The sequence below is a fragment of the Anneissia japonica genome, unplaced genomic scaffold, assembly GCF_011630105.1.
Source record: "Anneissia japonica isolate Jap-2015-1 unplaced genomic scaffold, ASM1163010v1 scaffold724_len3256291_cov202, whole genome shotgun sequence".
Lineage (NCBI taxonomy): Eukaryota > Metazoa > Echinodermata > Crinoidea > Comatulida > Comatulidae > Anneissia > Anneissia japonica.
The window spans coordinates 813,323-838,573 of record NW_022744966.1 but is presented as its reverse complement, the minus strand read 5'-3'; the positions used below and the strand labels follow the sequence as shown (position 1 = coordinate 838,573).

The window sequence follows — 25,251 nt, the reverse complement described above, 5'->3', positions numbered from 1 at the left end:
CATTATTTTCTGTCTTATTTTCTGTTTTCGGACAACACTAGTCCTTTCTCAGTAGCTAATGAGTGAGGGTAGAAAAATGCAGATGACATACAATGAGAAGTCATGCAAGCATGATAGAAACAATAGGATAGGTCAGAAGTAACAGCGTGAACAAAGAAAGCCAAAACTATATTTTAGCTGGTAAATCGTAGGAAATAATGCTTAGCACTGGAAACAAACCAAACAGATAATAACAGTGCTCAAATATATACGAACATGATATAAAATAGTATTGAACAAAGTTTATCAACGAAAGTTGTATCGTTAATCGTAAGACTTTAATCCATTCGCAAGCCATAAAGATAATAATAAAATACAATTTTATCTTGTATCTTGCATCATAAACATTTAGTATTGAAATGTTGATATGTATAGTGAGTGACCTAGATTATATTTTTTCTAACAGGAATGTGATATCGGATGAACTGTAGTGTAGGACTATATATTTTGTTAGTACAATTATAAACAATTAGGAACTTTCGTTGTTGAACTATGTTCGATACGATTTTATAACATCATGTTCCTATATATTGCAGCACTGTTTTCATTATCTATTTGAATTAGACGCTATACATTATACTGTATTCCCGTGCGAAGCAGCAAATTGCTTATAATATTATTTCCTATTATTTACCAGCTGCTACCTACAAAAGCTATTAAGTAGCTTGAAAATTTGCTACACTATGTATGAGCCCACAAGTTGTATAACGATAAATATAAGAAAAGCGCTAAAGGTGCTTGATTATATTTATTTAAGTATTTCAACAGCCTATTCACATCCAACTGTATTTCTTGCGTTTTATTGACTCTTGTTAATTTGGCATGATTCTTGTTAGTTATTCCGTTTAGCCAGACCACAAAACAAAAAGTATTTACAGATTGGATAACACTTTCATAAAAGAAATACTGTACGAGTCTTTACCAACATTAAAACACCTTTCTAAACAATAGAGACGTTGAATAACTTTTGCACAAACTTTATTAGAGTGTTCATCCCAGCTTAATGTATCATCCACCACATCAAGTTATTTTATATTTGTCGGTTCTATCTAAAACATGATTATTAATAGTTGATCTAGGTTATCGGTATCTTTACAAAAATCAAATCCTTTGTTTCTATTTTTTTCTCTATATATTTAGTTTCATAATCTATAATCAATCGAGCAAAGCCAGACATATCGTCTGCAAACTTAACTGAGTTTTATGAGTCTATACTCATCTAAGATCATTGGTGTAAAGTCCAAACAATACCAGGAAAAGAACACATAGGTACTTCTGTGTAAGTTTGAAAGAGTGCTACACTTTGTGGCCTATTGCTGAGAAAATCATATTACCAGAGATATTTATGGATATAAATTAATATTCCTTAGTTTTTTCATTAGTACATCACCTTATTTTGCGACTGAGCGCCCGGCCTCCCTTAATCATCGAGTCCCACTTCTCTGTGCCCCACCAATAATAATAATAATAATGTAATAATAATAAATATTATTATTATTATTATTATTATTATTATTATTATTATTATATATTACTAATAACAATAGGCCTAAACCTATTATTAGGCCTATTTCTTAGGCCGCCTATTTAAACAGCGGCCGAGATCATCGTCATCACGACAAATCGGCCGTTGTCGTATATAATTATAGTATACATATTACGGAATACACGAGTACACTTACCTCCCAACCCCTGATTCCGGGCAAAATGATGAGATATGATACAAAGACAATGACAGCCGCAAAGATGAAGCCTACTTCGAGGACATCGACTCTAACGGGGGTAGGGTTTGCGGCGTATAATGTCGGGGCAGGCTTGTTTCGCAACGCTGAAAATCCAATAACAACGTCGTCGTAGCCAAGACATTCGTGACCCTCACAAAAACCATCCATAATGTATTATGATCAATATTCGTTTTAATCGTATCTGTTGCCGATAACTTCTGAAAACAGAAGATAATATTAATGATCAACCTGTTGTAGTGTGCAAGCTTTGTAAATCCAGCTAAACAAACGTTGACTTCGACTGAAACTGGAACGAGTTGTTCTAATCCAATGACAAAGCACATTGAAATTTTCAATTCAAAATATAATGCATGGATGCCCTTCTGTAGTATACAAAACACGCCTATGCTTTTCTATTCTATAATCTTTGCGTAGTGATATTATATGTACTTCCTTGTTCCTGGTGAACACTAACAATCCAACTGAATGTTTAAAAATGAATAGGAATAAAATGATGATAATAACAACTATAACAAAAATTAACAACAATAATAAAAATAGGCATAATAATAATAAGAATAATAATAATAATTATTATTATTATAATTATAGTAATAATAATAATAATAATAATAATAATAATAATAATAATAATAATAATAATCATCATCATCTAGTTTAATTTTCACCTTTTATTCTTTTGTTTTCTATTGTATGGACTGAGGGTCCCGATTGATCAGCTCTGACACGATGAGACGAGAATTCGAAGAGACCCTTAAGGAAGAAGCATGTTATTGTACGAGCTGAGTCCACACTTCGAGCGCTTTTTTTTTAGACTAAAGTATAAAGAGTTAGGCCTTTAAAAATCCAACTACATTATGCATAGAATAAAGCTTTCGAATAAAGTGGTATTTAAAAGAATGAAGCGCACGATGCTGATTGCTTAAATACGAAATTATAAACGAAATGGGCCTACATGACATGCTTATAATATAATATATTTTATTTCCTTGTTGGCAAAGGCTGCAATCATGCATTGTTAGTCGCATGTAGTGTTATGTAATTCGATAGTTAAAGTATTTCCTCGTTGATGAAATAGGCCTACTTTACTAGTCATAGCAATATGTGAATCGGATAATTAATAAATAAATTAGCAAATGCTAATTGATAGTTAACTAAATATCGTAATATTTTACTGAAGAACTACAAATAGCGGATGAATACATTGTTATTAAGAGGTATTAAATGGAAACGAAGTTATGCGGAACTAACATGAACTATTGTTGTTAACCACTGAGTAGCAGGAATCAAGAGGACAGGCTCCTGTCACGTATTCAGTGCTCATTTGCATTATTGGGCTGGGCTTTAGAATTACTTCACTGATCAAAATAATTCTAGCTTGGGCGTCGAAGGTACTGTATTTCAAAATAAGTTCCTGCTACGACGTTGCATCAAGCGTAATCAAAGTGACGAAGATATATATTACTGTGAACAGAGGGTAAACATATCCTCAGCGATGAGGCTTTATTTCACTACTTGCGTGCTGATCTTCTTAGTAAATTGCACAGGTAAGTTAACTGAATTATGTACTTACACTTTTGGTTTTTCATGGTCTGATAAATCCGTACAGTAAGCATCCGTAATCACGACCTTTGTGTGACTGAAATACGAAATAAATTTATAGCAAAGTTACAGGGAAGGGGTTGATGAAATTGTTAAATTCATTCAAAGATGGATCAATCTGCGTATCAAAGAGTTCATAGTGCATCAGGTTAATGTCGTCGTCGGTGGTACATACCGGGCATATACCCCATGTGAAGATTTTAAGATCACACTTTTGTATTGATTTGTTTCCGGGTCCGTAATTTGAAAATGAATATAAGATATGATAAACTGTTACTGTCCATCAAATTGAATTCATCCTATAATCGTACTTTTAAAATGTGTTTGAAAACGTTTCATTCATTTAAAGCAGCGTTCCGCAAACTTTTTACTTCACGGCCTATTTAAGATTCTAGGCACCCAAGTCGCAGCCCAGCCGCACCAGGGACCAACATGCCAAATCCTGGCAAAAACTTTTGATCATGAAGCCTCCATATGTATATACAATATTTTAACATCATTATCTGTTCTCTCAGTGATAAAATTTCATCATTCATGATTCAACCAAACACGGTTCAGCCACACACGTCATAGCTTTCTCCTTCCAAAAGCTTTTACGCACACTCTGTTGCTCTTAAAAGACCACCTTACTAAGTTTAGTAATAAAGTATCCACATGGGCATTCGGTTATCAAGAAATGTGTGGTGTTGTTTAGTGTTGTGATCTTTCTAGGACAGGTTTTTTATTTATTTTTATCTTTAGCTTAACAATGAAGCGGCTTTATTAAAAAGTTTGTCCATGATGAAACGTCTCTTTGTTTTTTTTTTTTTGTTTTTTTTTTTTTTGTTTTTTTTTTTCAATTTCCAGACGGCTTCGCGGCCCTCCAAAAATGTTTCGCGGCCCAAATTTTGGCCGCAGACCATAGTACTAGCACTTTTCGACAAATAATACGAATCGATGTTTGCGATACCTGACGTGTTATAGTTCTGAAGGCTCACTCAGTACGTTCCCAAAATGCTTGAGAAAAAAAACAACAACAAAATGAGCGATGGGCAAGGATGAAGCCCGTCGATGAGAGATCAAGGGCCCGTTTCGGCCACGGAGAAGAAGTTTGGTGTGCTTTGCAACATATTGAAACAGAAAACTTGTTTCCGTAGTATTAAAATGGTTAATAAACAAATAGGCTTATGTCACATCAGAACCATGCGTTCGTCAATGAAGATTTTTACTTAATTTGGTTAAACCTTTGGATTTAAAGCTGCCTTTTAGTGTATTCTTTAGCCAAAATTGACTGATAAAATGTTTGCATTACACAGTTTTATCAGGGTTTCATAACCTAAAGTAAACAAACATTATATGAATCGATGTTTGCCCTACATGACGTGTATTGTACTGAATGTTTAGTACTTTCCCAAAATGCTTGCGAAGTTTCCACGTGATCACTCCAGATAACTGAATTGTCCAACCAATCGACCACCGAACTTCCGCTTGATGGTTATTGATGAATCTGATCCCCAAGTAGCAGTGGGTATTGCAATGGAGTTTTTCGTCAGATAGGCCTAGGCCTAATACGAAGCTGGGGGGGGGGGGGAGAAGAGCATTCAGCACTATAATACGTCAAAAATGGGGCAAATATCGATACGTATGTTATTTCGCCATCGGAATACATTACAATTATCAGTAGGATTTTAACAGGGCACCCCAATTCGAAACCCCTCTGATTCCGAAACCACGTTTCCAAAGACCCAAATAACAATCTTCAACCTTTAAAACAAAGGTAACCCTCTATTTCGAGATACCCACATCACTGCTTCCGTTTACCAGCAATTTAAGGTGCAAAGACCGGCTAGTACATAACTCACAGGTGTTCTCAGTTTTGTGGGCATCTAACTAAACAAATTAAAGAACAAAACAAAAAAAATCAATTCACAATAAATTAATTTCCTTGAGCAACAAACAATAGATGTGTTTTCAGAGCACGTTTGAACAAAGCATACAATTTATAAGAATAAGAAGTTCATTTTCAAAATCCTTAATAGGCCTTCTAATACTTCTGACCCCTGACTTGTCTTTTCATTTACATTTTTATACTGTTTATTGCTTATGCTTTAGTCCTTTTGTCTTAATTGTATGCTTGAATAAATTAACTTGCTAGGTCTATCCACCAAGTTTATGTTAACTTCACATTCACCTGAAGAAGTGCACCTGTCTCTTATACACATCTAGATGTGTATAAGAGACAGTATATATATAGAGAGAGAGAGAGAGAGGGAGGGAACGAGATATTATTTCGAGGGAACGAAATAAAATTTTGATAGAACTAAATAATATTTCGTTCCCTCGAAATATTATTTCGTTCCCCCGAAATATTATTTTGTTTCCTCCATTTCGTACAATGGAAACATGTTTTAATCTGATCGAATATGGTATGGACGATTTCTTGTATCTGTTTTTAATTGATCTATACGTAGGCCTATTATTTTTCTCAGAGCACATCTTTTTATAGTAATTATTCAACGGATGACATAATCTTTTAAATATTTTGGTCTTATTTGCGTAAAATTGTATTTAATGTTATATTAGTTTTATCATTTGTTTTATCATCACATTATCAGCATAAACTGTTGTGTAAATAGAACCCAAGTTATATTATAAGTTGAAACCATGTATATAAATAAGAAACATATTCTTAATTGTTCTTGAATACGTTCATGTTCATGTTTACTCAAGTACTGTATATTAATCAAATACGGTAACTTTAAATTTTGTGATTTGAGATAGTCCACAATTAAACCTATGAATGAATGGTCTAATTTACCATTATATCACCCTTTATATCTAGTGCTGAATAATGCACAGGATACCGGTACGATTAATTCTACTGGAATCATGGGGACTGAAGCTGTAAGTTTAAGCGTATCTACTACTGAAACATCTACTATACAGCAAACGGAAACGCCAGAAACAGGTATATCGAATAAAATTAAACAGTTATATTTCTGGGTTCATTATTCATGTTTTCGAATTAAAAGAAATGCAGAACTATATGTACTGTAATGATACTATTCTGTAAATTATTCCTGCACAGGCCTACTACAAAATACGATCAACTTGGGATATATGCCTACCATAGAACCAGTGGCGGCGCCGGCGGGGGGGGGGGGCTTAAGTATAGTATACCAACTAACATGTATTATGCCTAATATGATATACATTAGACCTAATAATGATGACATAGTGATATACATTATGTATTCATCATGTATCATAAACTGCTGAGAATGATTTGTTAGGATACTAACTAACCAAAATGTTTGTACTTAGTGTTCACATCCAAGGGCAAGAGTACCACACAAACTACAACGGTTAAAGGTAATTTTCTTTGTCAAGTTGCCTTTCGAGACAATTTAAACCCTTATATGGTTTAATGTATTATGCCTAATATGGTATACAGTAGACCTAATAATGATGACGACATAGTGATATACATTATGTATTCATCATGTATCATAAACTGCTGAGAAAGATTTGTTAGTATAACAACTAACCAAAATATTTGTACTTAGTGTTGACATCCGAGGGAAACCGTACCAGACAAACTATTCCTACAAGGGCTATGCCTACAAGGGTTATGCCTACAAGGGTTAGGCCTACTAAAGGTAATTTTCTTTGTCACGTTGCTTCGCAAGCTTTCTCATCGAGAGTAGATGCGCTTGCTATTTGCTCATTAACGTAGACCTGCTTGCTGTTTTCATTACTTATTCAATTTTTTACAAGTGAACGTTTAACAAAATGTACTTCAACGTGCTTAAATGTAAACATTCAGCTTAATAAAAATGAACTGTCCTAATTTCATTTTTATCACATCTTTCCAAGAGGAAAATTTCGGCTAGCTTGAATAATAATAATAATAATAATAATAATAATAATAATAATAATAATAATAATAATAATAATAATAATAATAATAATAAGATTTATTAAGCGCACATCTCCACTAAAGTGCTCAAGGTGCTTGTGAAAACCATGAAAAAGCTTATCCTTTTAAACTAAAGGCTACCAGAAAAACGACCATAACCCACATCACTGCTTCCGTTTACCAGCAATTTAAGGTGCAAAGACCGGTGGGCATCTAACTAAACAAATTAAAGAACAAAACAAAAAAAATCAATTCACAATAAATTAATTTCCTTGAGCAACAAACAATAGATGTGTTTTCAGAGCACGTTTGAACAAAGCATACAATTAATAAGAATAAGAAGTTCATTTTCAAAATCCTTAATAGGCCTTCTAATACTTCTGACCCCTGACTTGTCTTTTCATTTACATTTTTATACTGTTTATTGCTTATGCTTTAGTCCTTTTGTCTTAATTGTATGCTTGAATAAATTAACTTGCTAGGTCTATCCACCAAGTTTATGTTAACTTCACATTCACCTGAAGAAGTGCACTGTGTGCACGAAAGCTTGTGTACTGTCACAAATGAACTAGTCATAAAAGTACTGAATATCCTGAGTTTTATTTTCTATTATATATTAGACTAGTACGAAGCCTATTATTGCTGTTAATTTATAACAACACAGTAACATAAAATGTCAAATAATAATAATGATAGGTATGGTCAACATGATTATTATTTTATCTTGTACATTTTCCATCGGATGAAATACGTGTTTTATCTAATTCTTGCAACGTTTCCAACCAACCAAATCAAACAAACCAAACCATCTAATATGCCTGTATCATTTATTCCTAATAGGCCTATCTTAAAAGCACAATTAGGCCTAGTCTTTGGACTACTTTACGCTCACATTCTCATTTGGTGGGGAATGAGCGATTTTAGTGAAAAAATAATACAGAAGAGTTGTCAGTAATTTTCCAATCTTTAACAGTACCGTATGTAATTTGAGTATACTGCCCCCCCCCCCCATGGCAAAAGGGTATAACTGACATTTTTGGCGAAAATGAGTTATATGGACTAGTGGGGTCAGTACATCGTGTTACATATGTTGACAAAAAAAATTGTAAAAAAGTGTCCCCCGGGCTAGATAAGGGCATGGCGAAAGGGCATAACTACACAATTTTCAGTAAATTCCCAAGGCAAGAGGGTATAACTGCAAAGATAGGCTGTGATACGCTGAAGCGTGACGTTCTTTCAACAGCCAACCAATCAGAAGAGAGCTTTCTCCCTGGTTACAATGAAGGTTGCTTGTTAAGTTTTATCATTTTTATTATTCTTACTGTTTGTGTACTCACAATTTGTAAATAGAAATTGGTTAAATAGTATGATTCTTGACAGTAGCATATGTCTAGTTAATATTAGGCAAACATGATAAATCTAGTTAATTTATGCTATATAATCTTGCCTTACTTTGAATGGCAACCGTTTAATACTATGGAAATAAACTATGGGAAAATAGTAACTGTTTAATAAAAAATAATTAACCATGGCAGAATAACAATTTACATTTTAACTAGAAATAACAGTGGCAAAGAGGGACAACTAAAACGATTATTTAGCAAATAACTATGGCAAAGAGGCACAACTAGAACATTTATTTATAGCAAATGGCATAACAAAAAGGTATAACTGCACAGTTTACGCGAATCAACTGTGTTCACTAAGCAAACAACTTACTTTTCCATCTAAATCTAAATATATAATACATTATTTTTCTAAATATTTTATTAGAATATAAAAAAAAAACCAATATTCATAATCATTTAATAATTACTTGAATTTGGATCATAGAGAAGAATTTTTAATAAAAATAATAATAATAATAATAATAATAATAAGAATAGGCCTAATTTATATTGTAATTACATGACTTAAAATATATATTTATTATTTTACTTTGTAAATAAAATTTAAAAAATATCGCACACGCGCATTCTAACTAAACAGCAGTTCTATTTCATATACGCATACGCATGCATCCTTCAGTGACGTAACGCCTATGCGCTCTTGTGCAGGGCCTCAGACCCCTAGGGGTCCATAAGGCCCCCTACCCACAGAATCCTCGATATAGCACCTTGAGCCAAAAAGGCTTTGTTGATACATAACAGCGTACGAATGTTAATTCATTTTCTTGTTTGTATACTTGGTTACTATACATGGGTTTTTAATCGTTTGTAATTTGAGAAATGAACTAAACTGTGTACTTATATCCTTTTGCCAAAGTTCGTCAACATGTCTTGAATCAGAAAAACCACGGCAAAAGGGCATAAATGACATTTTGAACGTGAAAGCCGTCCACGTCCACTCAAATCGAAAAGTCCTTATTGCTGCACAGACTGCTGCGGGTTGCTGGAAGCACTAACTCTGTCTCTTATACACATCTAAAGCCACTCAATCATGCCAGAGAGGGCGCAATATTTCCATTCTGATTCTCTATGATTCTGATTCTGACTCTTGAAAAGTTTCCTGTCCGTTCGCTTCGCAATCTCCGCTGTGGATGAAGTACCAAAGGTAGGTTTAGCACAGAGCTTAGCACTCAGTAGCTAAAATTCCCACAGAAATTGTGACAGGGGATGGGCCAGGGACTTTGACCAATCACTCTTGTTATAATATCTGTAATAAGAATGAGAAAATTTACCTGGCCGTTTTCAAGAAGATAAAAACAATGAATTTTGAAGACACCTCAGAAGTCAAAAAAGCTCATTTCCCGCCATCTAGGAATCAACATTTTCCCGGGGGAGGAACATCCTCCTTTCATTTTGGGGATTTGGAAACATTCTGACACCTCCCCCCTCCTAAAATTTAATCCAGATCCGCCCCTAACGCATTAGTGATTCCGTTTTTGCGTCGTCGCACAAATCGAAAGCTCCCTAAATAGTAGAGATCAGTGAAACCGTCGTCGTGCATTTGAAAGCTCCTTATTATATTAAGGAGTTTTCGATTTGCACGTCCACTATGTCGACTGATGACCTATGACGTAGTTTTGATGACTTGTGCGTGCGTCAAGTCGACTAACACGACGACTGCCAAATTTGAGAACGTGTTCAGCAGCGTTTTGATACGAAAGCCTATTCGTGCCACTTAAGTATATAAAATCATCAAAATGTAATTCGAAATTTCGGATTAGTAATCCGAAATAACGGATTAGTAATCCGAAATAACGGATTAGTAATCCGTTATTTCGAATTAGTAACTCGTTATTTCGGATTAGTAATCCGTTATTTCGGATTACTAATCCGAAATTTCGAATTAAGTAATTTAAGTAATTCGTTTATTTCGAATTAGTAATTCGTTTTTTCGGATTACTAATCCGAAATAACGAATTACTAATTCGAAATTTCGGATTAGTAATTCGTTATTTCGAGTTAGTAATTCGTTATTTCGAATTAAGTAATTAGTTATTTCAAATTAGTAATTCGTTATTTCGGATTACTAATCCGAAATTTCGAATTAGTAATTCGTTATTTCGGATTACTAATTCGAAATAACGAATTACTAATTCGAAATTTCGGATTAGTTATCCGAAATAACGAATTACTAATCCGAAATAACGAATTACTAATTCGAAATAACGGATTACTAATTCGAAATAATGGATTACTAATCCGAAATAACGGATTACTAATCCGTTATTTCGGATTACTAATCCGAAATTTCGGATTACTAATCCGAAATTTCGGATTACATTTTGATGATTTTTATATACTTAAGTGGCACGAATAGGCTTTCGTATTTTGACGTTCGTTCGCTCTCTGACTGAGATAACAAGTAGACGTATGACGTCATATCACTGCAAACTTTTGATTCATGATGGAGGACGATGTCGCGGTGCTTCTTAATTTGGCAAAATTATCTTCTACTGGGGATGTAAGTAAATAGCATTTCGGTTAAGTTATGTCCTATTTGCAAACTATAGAATTATCCATTATTGTGGATCAAATTCAGTGGATAATTAGGTAATTAATCAAGGGAGCCTAAGCCTAGTATAGGCTAGGCGAGGCCGCGTATCCAGGAAAAAGGAAATAATTTTTCAGTGATTTGTTAAAAAAAAAAACAAACTATATTGAAAGATGTGCACCCTCAACAGGGAGATTTATGTTTTTACAACTCCCTGCCCTGAATACCCCATGGATATACCATTAAGGGATTCGCGAAGCCGATGAAGATTTGCCATGTTGAGCTGCGTAGACTACAGTACCTCTGAGTGGTGTTGAGTTAAAGATACCACGGCCAGTACGTGTATTCGAATAGCGCGTGCGAACACGGGGGAACCCCCTGATCCCAAGTTCACTGATGTGTCAACATGGACGTTCACTTTTAATCGAAACGTTCAGATAACCAGTGGTGGACAAGTACCAGTCGACTGCTTGGATTTTCCACTCACGCGGACGTGAAAGCCGTCCACGTCCACTCAAATCGAAAAGTCCTTATTGCTGCACAGACTGCTGCGGGTTGCTGGAAGCACTAACTAGTCTATGCTGGCTAGGCCTCAGACTACTAAAGAGGCTCGCCTCCTGGACCGACCTATCGCAGGCTTAGAGGAGCCTAGGGGCCTAGACCTACACGATCGTTCATACTTTGGGCCCAATCGTCTGGAAATGAACTCGATGTCTCATGGGGTCCAGGTCATCCGTAACCCGGCCATAGCAGCAGCTGCACAAATACACAAACCATTGAGGTATTTTTGAGAAGATCACTCGAAAAAGCTACGCCCACGCAGCGCTCTATGCAAATGAACTAGGCCTAACAAGGCTATGTTCAGACTTGGAGATAAGCCAGACTTGAGTTAAGCCCGACCTAACTTTGCCGGGCGTTCATACTAGCGGGTTTAGCCAGTTGAGAATTTTCATAATAATGAACCGTAACCAGGAAAAGTGTTTCAAAACATTGCTCACAAATACGTACGCCCGCTCACAACGTACGTAATTGAATGCTGATTGGTCATTTCGTCACCCGAAGTAAATGCAAGACCCCCCGCAACGATTAAAGCCCGCAAAGATTACTATAGGAACACAGCTTGAGATAAGCCAGCTAGTTCAGACTGGCAGGTGGATAAACCCGGTGAGTTGAGCCGGGTTTATCCACCTAGTCTGAACTAGGCCTGCGAGCAAAGCTGCCGCAGCTCGTGAAGGACGTTTGCACGATGCCTTTGAAGTCTGATGTGTTCCCCGCCACCAAATGCTCATCAGGCATAGTTTACCAAAAAATTGAACATGGTGAAATGGAGAGCACATAATTTTCTTTGCAATCACTATGGCTGTGCAATTGTTTCCACAATGAAGCTTATACATTGATCTTTCAAGAAATACCATACATAATAATATTTTGCAAAAAAAAAAGTTTTGAATTTAATGAAACATTTACATCAGCTTTAAAAGTATGGTATATTTCAACTTGAATTTCCATAAATTGGATAAAACCCGATAATTCTAATTTTAACAGATATTAAGGAGTGATGGAGGATTATAATAACTAAGTCATTTTAGGGTTAACGAGGGTTAACTATTCGAAAATGCAATCCAAAATCAGAGTAATTTTCAGTTTTGCGCTGCCTTAGCTTTATAGTCGAACCAATCAATCTTTAGACAAAATTATAATGAACACAGAAGTAATTTTAACATAAATATTTTACGGAATCTGTTCCTGAAATATACAAATAATTAACTTACTAAAAGTCCGAAAAAATCCAATCAGGGGAACATTGTTCATTATAAAGATATTTAATCGGTTAAAATCAAATGCTTTATTGCACAACTGCTCTGCTGAAGCGTATAAATGCATGTTGGCAAGTTGTTGCTAACGAAAAAATGTGAATTATAGGGTAGTACACTCGTGCGCGATCCAAAGACGGGGAACACATTGGTTTGTCGCGTCAAAGGGATCTGTTGCCGAGTGATCTCCTTCTCAATAATACCTCCATGCGCAAACTAAGCCTCAGCCCTCTCGCTAACACGATGTGTATTGGTCACACGGTGTATGCAGTGTGACCACTGGGAAAAATAAAAATTCCCAAGATTCAGTCTTAAATAATCCCAAGATTTCTTTAAAAATCCCTAGTATATACATAAAATTTCTCCTAAAAACACAATTTTAAAGCTTTTCTAATGAATTGCATTATACTGTACTGTATAACGAAACAGTGTCTGGATTTTTGAGACCAACCAGTTCGAACCAGTTCGTTTTGATTAAATGTACGTGATATTGCACCTTCCTTCCCAGGTGTTAGTAACATTTGCATATTGTTAGCTAACCAGCTGCGTGTATTTTTTTGTGATAATGAGTACCGTGACATGTAGACATTTTCACAAAGCATTTGCATCCCCTCTTGGCTCATGAGCACCGTACTTCGAAATAATTGTCTCCATTTCTTCACTAATTAATCACCGTAATTTAGCTTACACTTGTACATGGAGTAACTGCAGCACTTAATATGTGCAATAATCATTTCACTACCCGACAAACCCCGAACTTTATTCATGCATTACATAAATAGCTTCATGTTGCTGTACTCAACATCACTGGTGCATGGTAACGACCAACTGACTGCAGACCATTTCCGGTCACACATTACTCTCCATAACCCAGCACCCCTAGTTCCGTCACCTCTGGGTGTAAAAACACTATCCTAGAATTTCATCGCTGTGGGCGATGTACAAGTTGAATTGGTCTTTTACACACGAACCTAAAAAAAATCAAGTGGTAGCCACTGTATGTGCACTAACCGTGGAGATCTCATTTGGTCCCCGGTTCGCCTTTTCGGATGAGTCATTTAAGCCATTGGTCCCGTATGCATTATAGCCTATGTGCATGCTAAAGGATGCAGTCAACTCTTCGGAAGAGACGTTACGTTTTGTGACATTCATTTCCAAACTACCAAATTGAGTATACATACTTAGATTGTAGATAAAAGTATAAATTGTAAGGAGGATCATAATCTAGTGCTAAAACACTAAATATAAGCATAAGTATACTGCATATACACATATGTGTGCATATCGCATACATACACACACACACAAACATATACATATACACATATATATATGCATATATATATACATATATACATATACATATACATACATATATATATATATATATATATATACATACATACACATACACACATGCATATGATATAGTATAATAATATTATAAATTAAATTAAATTTATAAACGAATAAAACTATATATATATATACATACATAAAAATAAATACAAAATAACAAGAGTAAAAAAATCACAGAAACCTTAGTTTGTATTATATTTTGATATGTAATGCTTTTTAAGGTTTTTACGGAATACTGGAAGAGATATACATTTTTTAAAGTTGTCATCAAGACCATTCCATAGACGTGGTCCAGATAAGGAAAGAAAATGTTCAGATAACCTAAGTTTAACATAAGGAATATGAAGTAACCAAAGTTTGTTTACAATACGTAAATTATACTTGTGGGATAAGGGTTTGATTTTAAAAAGATTAGCAATGTTTGGTGGAAGTTCGTTATGAAAAAACTGAAAAATATAAGAGGCAATTTGCATTTTGTGTAGGTCTAGATCATTTAATTTGAGTATGTTTAATTTTTTAAAAAGAGGTTCGGAGGAAGTGATGTGGGAAGAAAATGTAATAAAATGAACAGCTTTTTTTATTAACGTATTTAGGCTGTGGAGGTTGGAAGGATAATCGCCCGCCCAAATTATATTGCAATACAAAATATATGGTTGTATTAAGGTGTTATATAAAGAAAGCAAAATGTTAATTGGAAAGAACTTACTCTACTAATAACACCAATTGTTTTGGATATTTTTTTTTGGTGATTGGTCCACCTCAAAGATTCATGAATATAGACACCAAGAAATAATATTTCAGTTTTGCGTTCAATTTGTTTCCCATTGATATTAATGTGAAATGCAGAAAGATTTGTCTTCCTTTGTTTGGTACGAAAAAGGATGTAGTTGGTTTTTTATATTAATCATAAGTTTATTTGAGGTGAACCAATCAGTAATTTTGATTAATTCAGTATTAACAGTGTTGAAAAGAGTATTTATATCAGGGTTTGAATAGTATAATGTGGTATCTTCAGCAAACGGGACGACGTTTAAATATAAACTTGAGTAATAAAGGTCATTAATAAAAATTTAAAATAAATGAGGTCCTAGAACAGAACCCTGTGGAATGCCACAAACTACATCGTTTACTGTCGATTTAAAAGAGCCAAGAGTAACATATTGTTTGCGACTTTGCAGATAAGTTTTGAACCAATTTATAGCGGTTCCCCTTATGCCATAATTATACAGTTTATGAAGTAATATTTTATGATTAATAATATCGAAAGCTTTTGATAAATCAATAAAAACAGATAATAAATAAGATTTCTCTTCGAAAGAATGTATAATGTTATTGAGTAGGTCTACAGTAAGATGGCATGAGCAGTAGAGTGGTTGGGACGAAATCCATATTGATGTGAATAAAGAATTTTGTACCTTGTTAAAAAATTATATAATCTTTGGTGCATTAATTTTTCAATGATTTTGGAAAAGATACTCAGTTGGGAAATAGGTCGATAATTTGAAGTTTGATCTTTATCACCTTTTTTTATATAGAGGTATAACTTTTGCAATTTTTAATAAGTTTGGAAAATGACCAGAAGTAAAAGAACAGTTTATGGAAAATGTTAATTGATTTAGTATATAAGGGGCAACTTGTTTAATTGTTGGGGACGAAACATTATCAAATCCAGATCCTTTATTTGGATCCAACTTATTTATAACTGAGATTACTTCTTCGACACTAACTGGGTCAATAAAGAAGGAAGATACTAGTGGAGTGGATCGATATTGGAGTCTGGTATGGAGTTAGACAATGTAGTACCAATTTGGGAGAAATATTTATTAAAGGAATCACAAATTTTTTGCTGAGATGTTAATATATCTGAACCGTATTGTATTATTGTGGGAAATGTTTTCTTGTGTTTCCCAGGATTTAAAACTGAGTTTATTACGTTCCATGTTCCTTTAACACGTTGAAATTTATTTAAAAAATATCTCCTTTTGGCAGTCCGACATAGTTTGATATAAAGGTTTTTACGTTTTATGTAAATTTCTTTATGTTGGACGTTTTGTGATTTAATGAATTTATTATAAAGTTTGTGTTTAGTCATGTTACTTTTGATATGACCACGGGTCATCCAAGGTTGTTTAGGTTTATGCGTTTTAGCCTGAGGTTTTAGATTTGTAAGATGCTTATTATGAAAATTATAAAATTTATTTAGGAATAAATCAAAAGTAAACGAAACGTTGGACTGATAAACATCTGACCAATCTTCCTCAATTATATCGCTATTTAATTCATTCATATCTTTAATAAACATATTATTATCATCAACTATATTTTTATTATGATAAGTATCATCATCTATTATATTGAAAATAGGTAAGTTATCTGATGCATCAAAAATTAAAACACCAGAATAAATGTTATGATTAATTATATTTGTATAAATATGATCAATAAGGGTTGCTGAAGTAGGTGTAATTCTAGTGGGTTTAGAAATTTTTGGATAAAATGAATGAGAAAAGAGTAAGTCAATGTAATTATTAATGGAACTATGTTGTTGTGTTAAATCAATATTTATATCACCTGTTAAATGACAGCTTTTATTTTCCAAATTTATCTTGTTTAAAACTAAGTTAATTTCTTCTGTGAAATGTTTCACATTTCTATCAGGTGGGCGATAAATTATACCAACTATGTTAATTTTCTTATGAATATTAATTATTTCAATGAAAAGTGATTCATATGGAAGGGAAAGCGATAAATCATTTCTGATTTTAACATTAAGATTGTTATGAACAAAAAAGGCTACACCTCCTCCAATTCCAGTTTTTCTGTTTTGCGCAAAAAATGAATAATTGACAAGGAATGGATTTGGTGTGGTACTATTTAACCAAGTCTCGGATAAACCAATTAACGAAAAATTCAAATTTAATGAATTTAAAAATTGTTCTAAAGAGTCAATTTTGTTTGTTAAACTTCTAATATTTAAGTGAAAAAGTGAGAGTTTGTCATTAAATGATTTATCAAATTTGTCATTGAATTGATTAATAGTGAAATATGAGCAATCATCAAGTGTGCATGAAATGGAGTTTAACTGATTAACAAGACTATCTGATTGATCATCAAACTTGTCGAATGCAGTGTTAGTAAGGGGATTAGTTAATATGCTAGTTGCATCATTATTTATAACGGTATCAGAATTAATATCAAAAATATGGAACGGTAAATGAGAAAAATCATTTTGTGGCATTGCAAAACAAAGATAACATTTTAGGTTCTGCGTTTAAAACTAAATGTAAATAAGAGTAACTTAAATAACTTAAATAAAAAAAGAAAAAACATAAAAAAACATGCAATACAGAAAAACAAACACAAATACAACACAGGTTAATATACAAATGTAGCATAGTGCTTTAGTATTTAATACACACATGCAGCAGCTCAGACTTTGCATCAGGAATGCCAAGACAATAAAAATGCAAATTTTCAGGACAGCAAGGAATACATGAAGCCATTTTGTAAATTAATAATCTTGGCTATTTCATGAGTAATGAAAATATAAAGGTATAAGTAAAATATTTAACTTGTAATCAATAAGGCATAGTGTCCTTATAATTATATTAAATATTAGTGCAAAAATGATACGTAGTATGGGCGTGGAGTTTTAAAGTTAAAGTTTTAACCTTGTAAATTTCTCCTGATGAAGTTCGCCACTTCCCTGCATAGAATCTCAATTTTTGTGCCGTGGTCGTAAAGGTACTTAACTTCGGCTTTCCATTTTCGTTTTTCTGCTAGATCCAACGGAGTAAGGTCATCAATAGTATAATATCCTTTTCCATTTAAGACGGCCTTGTTTTTTAATACATGAACTTTACTTTTGTATGATAGAATTTTTACTAAAATATGTGAAGTTTCTCGCCCTCCGTCTCGATGAGCACGTTCAATGATTGGTGGGGTTTCAAACTCAAAGTGCTTTAAAATATCTTGAATGATTTCTTTACAGTTTTCAACATTGTTAGTACGTTTAACACCTACAATACGCAGGTTATTTCTTCTAGAGAATCGTTCATTTTTGTTGATAAGTTCTTTGAGCCTACTGAGTTCTCCATTGAGCTTTTGAATCTCCTGATCCTTTATTTCACTTGCAATCTCGATGGTATCAATGCGTTTTGATAGAGCAGAAACGTTATTCGATATATTGTCTAATTTTTCTTCAAGATCTGCTTGACCCTGCAATATCTCAGTAATAGTTTTTCTTACGTAGCTTTCAATTTCACTTGGGACTGATGTCGATCCAGAGCGAGTAGACCTATTCATGGTTGGTATTATACACGGAGTTTAATAATAGAAAGATTGTCATGCGAGCTGCTGCACAAGACGCATCCTACTCCAAGGAAAGCATTTTCTAATAAAGAATAGAGACTGGGGAATTGTCTACCTATGTGCTGCCCAATCACCACCAGAGGACCCGCTAGAAGTCTTCAGACCTCTACCTAGGTGGCATGACCATAGGAGCAGGTTCACATTTGCCCTGCCACAGACGAATGTGTGCTCAGAAACTGCGGCAGAGATAATGGTTCCAAGAGACATTACAATCACAAAATTGAAATATAAGCATGACAAAGTGAAAAAGGTGATTTATGATTTAGAAAAAAGATGTTTTTTGAGCAAGGCCTTAGAGGACTCAACTGAGTCAGCACAACAAATATGGAGAGGAAGTTCATTCCAAAGCCTGGAGCTACAGATGAAAAGGCTCTCTGGCCATAGGTAGTGGTTGAAGTCATGGGTATTTGTAAAAGTATTTTTATTATTATATTCCCAGGCTTTCTCAGTTTTTGTATACTCTTGTTTTTTTTAATAGTACTCGTGGTAAGCATATGTTGTTATACTATTTATTTCATTGCAGGTGCTGAATATAATCATTCAGAAGAGTATCTAGCGGAACCTGAAGGCTATGATGGTTGGTACAATAACTTAGCACATCCAGATTGGGGTGGTGCAGGTAAGATTTTAGTCTGATAATCCAATAATTTGGTACTTTAGGACTAGGGTTGGTGCAGGTGAGTTTGTTTTTATACTATAGCTTTCATGCAGACTGTAGCATGTGGGCTAAATATATGTTCTGGTACAATAACTTATACCAGAAACAATATCCCCATCCAGAAATCCGTTCCATAGTAAGAAATGTATACGCAACTTTAAAAATTGTCTAAATAAGCCAACAATTAACTGTTAATAGGCTAAAAGAATACTAAAATTGCAAAAGAAAGTGTAAAGGGATGCAACTGGAGTGGAGTTGAATAGCTTAGTTGTTAAGATGCTTGCCTTCTAATCCCAGGGTCCTGGGTTCAATTTCTGACAACAGGACTTTTTTCATAACTAAAAACAACTCCACTCCCTAAGCCTCATAAAGAGACTTCGCTGATAAAATGCATATCGTTATTTCATTTATTTAAGAGGGCCCCTGAATATCGGCCGACGATCTAGGATAGGTTGGAAGCGTCAGCTTTTATAAATATGGTTGAAAAACAAAAACGCAAAACACATTTTCTGCACACCTCAATACCTCTTTTTACTTCATCAAAATCACAACATTTTTAATATTTTTGAAAACAATATTGCAATATTTATGTTAAATTATTTAAGGCGAAATATACCAAATATTTTTAATGAATTATTTATAACTACAAGATGTACATAATACTAGATAGATTCCTAAGAATAGAACAAATTACTGCAGAGCAACAAGTATCTCACACATGCCCAAAAATCTGGGATAGCTTTACACCAAAATGAAAAAAGCAAAACTAATGCACTTTTACTATAGAATTAAAAGAACAGTTCATTGAAAACAACATAAAAAAAACTTAGCAAATGCCATATACGTGATAACATTTTCTATCAAAATTTGATAGATATAGATATACTTAAATACAGCAGGCAATTGTACATACAATTAATTATATTTATTTGATATCACTTGTGGACATTATATATACGTGTTCATTTACATTATACATTTAAATGTATATGAAAATTAGTGTTTGTTTTAGGAAGGTGTGTGCAATATTGTATATGTATATGTGTGTGTGTGTTTATTTTTGTATAAATTTTCTTTAATGCTACATATGTATAAAGCATATTTATGCTTGTTTGTGTATACAGTTTCATTTATCAGTTAGGACTATTGCTTCTGTATTTAATAAACAACTTGTAGTGATTGTAAGTCAGTAAATGAATAAATCAAATTGAATTGTAATGTTATGTTATGGTATAAGTTCCATCAGGTAAAATTTAATTGAAATACAAATAAAATGGTACAATGTGTTTCTGATGATTCATTTACCCCCAGAAATGGCTTTGACTAGAAGAATACCCCCTGCTTATGTTGATGGTGTCTACTATCCTTCAGGAGAAGATCGACCAAATCCATTTACCATTAGCGACAATACTATGTTTGGTGTAACTGGCAGTGGCTCTGTTTTAAATAGAACAGCCTTTATGACATTTTTTGGTACGTATTCTTTACTAAATATGCCTATAGTAATTAATGGTGTACATGATATAGGATTGTTATTGCTAAACCAAGGCAGGTAGAATAAGAAATACAGTATATAAGGTACCATTAGCCAATATAAAGAATTAAAGAGATAATTATTTCGATCATTCTTTATATGCATTATAAAATATACAAAATAGATCATTTTCAAAGACTAGGACGCCGACCAAATCAACAGGCTTATGCAGGCAAAATGTCAAATTCATAAGAGCATATTACAAGAACAAAACAAAAACATTAAAGTAATAATTTGCAATAATTATTAAAAATTTAGACTTTATAAGTTTATTTTACTATTATAAGGCCTATTTTCTGTTCCAAGCATGACCTCATTAATTTATCTATGGCAAGTTCCTCACATTTTATTAATTGAATATAATATAAAAATATTACTATAATAGATAAATTTAATTTTACATTACCAAAATAAAACGAGCAGTGGCGTAGCTAGAGGGGGGGTGGTCAAAGGAGGACGTGCCCCGGGCGCCACTTTTGAGGGGGCGCTGAAATGGGAGAATTAGAGTAAAAAAATAAGTACTTTTTAGAAAAACTTTACAAATTGATGTATTTCGTCAGGCATGAATATTTTCCAATTAATAATAAGAATCTGAATGTAGTTGTTTTTATTGGCAAATTTATAGATTGTGATTTCTTTTCAGTCCATTTTGACCGTTTTCTCTTGTTTTTTTATCCTATTCTGTAATGACTACATGACTAAAGCCCATCCTGCCATATCTTAGAGACGCGATGGGAAAAGCGAGACTATCTGCTTTGGCACTACTTAGTGAGCGTGATGAAGCGGACAAAATTGCTAACTTTGATCATGTTATTAACTTATTTGCTGATACAAAAGCACACAAAATTCATTTGCAAGTTTAAACAATATTAAAAATTCAGCAACTTGCAAGACTCTATTATAAGATAAATTTAGAGAATAAGAATACCGAGATATATATGACAAATACAACAGCCTTTCAAATTAGATAATGGTAAAGTTGTATACAAAGTTCTGAACATTGTAATGCAGTTTCAATAGTAAGAAACAGGGATGGCGTCATGGCTGCCTTCGGGGATAGCTGCACCTTCCCCCCCCCCCCCTTCGTCAGGGGAGAAAAACCATAATTCGCTGGGGAGAAAAAAACAATTATATGTATTTTGTAAATAATATTACTCTAAAATGGATTCAATAAGCCTTTGAAACCCATAAATTGTCAACAAATTTCCGGGACTTGCCCCCCCTCCCCAGGCCACTTTCGGAAGATTGTAAACGATGCTCGATCATGCCCACTTTGCACTCTTCAAGGAAATCTTCCCCCTCGTCGGGGCGCCATCCCTGGTAAGACAGCTAGAACATACGAGAGCTAGAATAATAATAATTATTCGGGTTTGAATAATGTTATTTAGACAGTGCATTATATGGACGTCCCAATGGACGTACAGTACGCATACGCTTGAAGTCTATACAACCAATATCAATTAATTTCAAAATATTATAATTATAATTGGGGGAGGGGGGGCCGGAATTTTCCACTCTTGCCCCCGGGTGCCAAAACCTCTAGCTACGCCACTGAAAACGAGGTGCTGTAAAGCAGCCACATGTCAGTGACATTGAGCCAGCAGCCCAGCACGATGACATTACTACAAAGGTTGAGTTAATAAGATCATGATAAGATATTGTTACTGTTTTTGTAGGTCAGCAAGTTGTTGAGGAGATTCTTGATGCCCAACGTCCTGGTTGTCCTCCAGAATATTTCAATATTCCAATTCCAGAGGGCCATCGTTACACAAAGTACATACCTTTGAAGGAAATGCCATTTTTGAGATCAAGAGTTGATCAAAATACAGGTTACAATCCCAATGTGCCAAGAGAACAGGTACGTTAAAAGTCTTGCAATAGAAATGATATGTGTATCAATCAACCAAAATCATTCATTGTGACCAAATGTGAAACAAGCATACATGATAAAAATATATTGGAAGATTAAAAGGAATGAAAAAAAGTTAAAAAAAAAACAAAAACAAACAAACATAAATTAGCTTTGAAATGCCCGTCCCAAAGCTAGTGTCACTAGAAAGGGCAAGGCCTACTGGCTACAGTAGGCTGAGGCTGGACCTATCCTAGGCTAGGCCTTATATACTGGTCAGCAAAGAGTTTGGTATGCAAAAACCGTATATTTTTCATTATTGGATTGAATTTGATGTAAACACCAAGACCCACGGAAGTCTGAATGAATGATTAATAAATGATTTTATAGAAATAATGATATAGTCCAAAAACAAGGGGGTGGGGCGAGTCGAGTGGCCAAGCGGTAAGGCAAAGGCGCCGTTAGCTACAGCCTTAACATCGGCGCTGGTTCCAGCCGCTCCTCACCCATGGTTCGGTTGGTTGCATCTTTCGGAAGCCAGGGGCGGATTTAGAGGGGGCTTAACAGGCTTTAGCCCCCCCTAAAATTTCATAGCCATTTCTTTTTAACTGCTTTTTGAAGGTCCAAATTAAAATATTGTTTAATGTTTTCTTCACACACATCATATTTATGGGCTAAACATTTTACAGTAGTTGTTTATCTGCAAAAGAGCAGTCAAAAGTACATGCACACTACTACTACCCCCCCCCCCCGCCGGGGGGGGGGGGGGGGGGACATGGTATCGATTGCCCCCCCCCCCACTTTTCACCAACCTTCTATAATTAAAACCCCACTTTTACAAGCGAATGGAAAGAATAACAATTACGCATGACTCATGAATTTTGTCTGTTCACTTTTCTAAATGCGGTACGTATTTTCCAGACCAAAACCAAGTAAAAACGCAATTGTTTAAACATTTTGTAACCATCTCAGAAACCCACTAGATTGATTTTATGGGTGCAACGACTATCAAATGCTAAATGTTGTTGAAATTAAAAGCATGTGTCCTTATTAGGCCATTATTTTTACAAACTCAAGAGTGCACAATTTCTAATATAATAATATAAACGATTTATTCTTTTTGTATATTATTATGACCCGTACGTATATACTAGTGTTTAATATTATCTACATACATAAGATTACTGTTTTTTCTAATTCAACGGATATGATGTCTACCTAAATCGATTAAGTGATAAGCCTACCAAAAGTTTACAAACTCCAGTGTTACGTTGACGCAGTCTCGCAATGACGCCATAATAATCAGTGGCAGATTCAAGTGGGGCCGAGCCGGCAGTAATTTTTTCAAAATTATTTTTTAAAAATGGAAAAAAAAACAAAGGAAAATTAGAATTAGAATTTAGGTCTGAGAGTGCCATTTCCGGCAACCTAGAGGTGCCATAATCATAAATTTTCTTACCTCAGCCCCAACCATAGTGGGGCTGAGGTGGTAGTCCAGCTACACTCTCCATCTGTAAAAGTCTCTCTCTGGGCCCAGCTCTATTTCAAATTACTGGATCCGCCACTGGATATTTTAAAAATTTTGTATGGAAATAAATGTTAATTGCATTGCTTAAAATCAATTAAAAGGTTTTATGCGCCAGAGCTTCCGGGGCTTCGCCCCCTGGTCCCCAACCATTGCTTGGGCCTACGGCCCAAGGCTTTATTTTTCATCTCGTTCCCCCCACTTTCAGCCACGGATCGATGCCCTTGGGTCAGAGGCAGGTATTTAAACGTTTGCATGATACACTAAACATTTCCTGTCGAGAGTGTTGTTCCAGTTTTGTTTTTTCTTGATTGATTGTCGTCGTATACTACTACTACATTTAAAACATATTTTAAGGGGAATTCTTTTGTCGTCTGAGGTTCTCCTTAACATTGTCAAATTTTATCTTTAGGGACAGTATTTTTATTATGGAACTGTTTTCACCCTCTCCATTGTCTTATGTTCCCCATGGCAACCCTTTCACCAGGATTTTTAAAGAATGGCGAAATTTCAGAAAATTTTAAGGGTGGTGCACAAAATTCTAAAGGGTGGATACAAACAATTACTATTTTAGTACATAGCAAGTCACACGCTAAGTCTGTTTATTGACCTTGCATTTGCATTAATATTTTTTTGAAGCAATATTTTAAGCATGGCTTATAATTTGCCTTTTTAATATTTTTATTTAAATTATGTGGTTTCTGTGAGTATCCTACGTGAAAAGATATTTTTATCTGCCATTAAAGATCCTAGTTAATCGTTTCTCATATTATTAATTTATTTACATATATTCTTGTTATAATAATGATTTACTATAAATATTGTTTAACATTTACGGAAATAAATGTTGTTTAATGAATGAATAATTATTCAAATCCACTTGCACTTGACAAAAACAACTAGGCATCAGTTATTATT

The 25,251-nt window shown here is 34.3% G+C and overlaps 2 protein-coding genes across 6 annotated transcripts in view; one reads left to right on the top strand and one right to left on the bottom strand.

Moving 5' to 3' along the window:
• Positions 1-2,126, bottom strand: part of LOC117119780 (dual oxidase maturation factor 1-like) — a 13,798-nt gene extending 11,672 nt beyond the window's left edge. The window contains exon 1 of the mRNA XM_033264687.1: positions 1,722-2,126. Within this exon, the coding sequence (XP_033120578.1) occupies positions 1,722-1,931 (210 nt within the window). The 5' untranslated portion in view covers positions 1,932-2,126. The remainder of the gene's footprint in view (positions 1-1,721) is intronic.
• Positions 2,127-3,069: 943 nt separating this feature from the next.
• LOC117119778 (dual oxidase 2-like) overlaps positions 3,070-25,251 on the top strand; it is a 69,760-nt gene continuing 47,578 nt past the window's right edge. Inside the window, exons 1-7 of one of the 5 annotated variants that reach the window (XM_033264682.1) lie at positions 3,070-3,331; positions 6,208-6,333; positions 6,690-6,737; positions 6,932-7,024; positions 19,291-19,386; positions 20,737-20,898; positions 22,636-22,817. In XM_033264682.1, coding sequence (XP_033120573.1) covers positions 3,280-3,331; positions 6,208-6,333; positions 6,690-6,737; positions 6,932-7,024; positions 19,291-19,386; positions 20,737-20,898; positions 22,636-22,817 — 759 coding nt within the window. In that variant the 5' untranslated portion in view covers positions 3,070-3,279. The remainder of the gene's footprint in view (positions 3,332-6,207; positions 6,334-6,689; positions 6,738-6,931; positions 7,025-19,290; positions 19,387-20,736; positions 20,899-22,635; positions 22,818-25,251) is intronic. The other 4 variants (XM_033264683.1, XM_033264684.1, XM_033264685.1 and 1 more) reach the window with 4 other exon arrangements.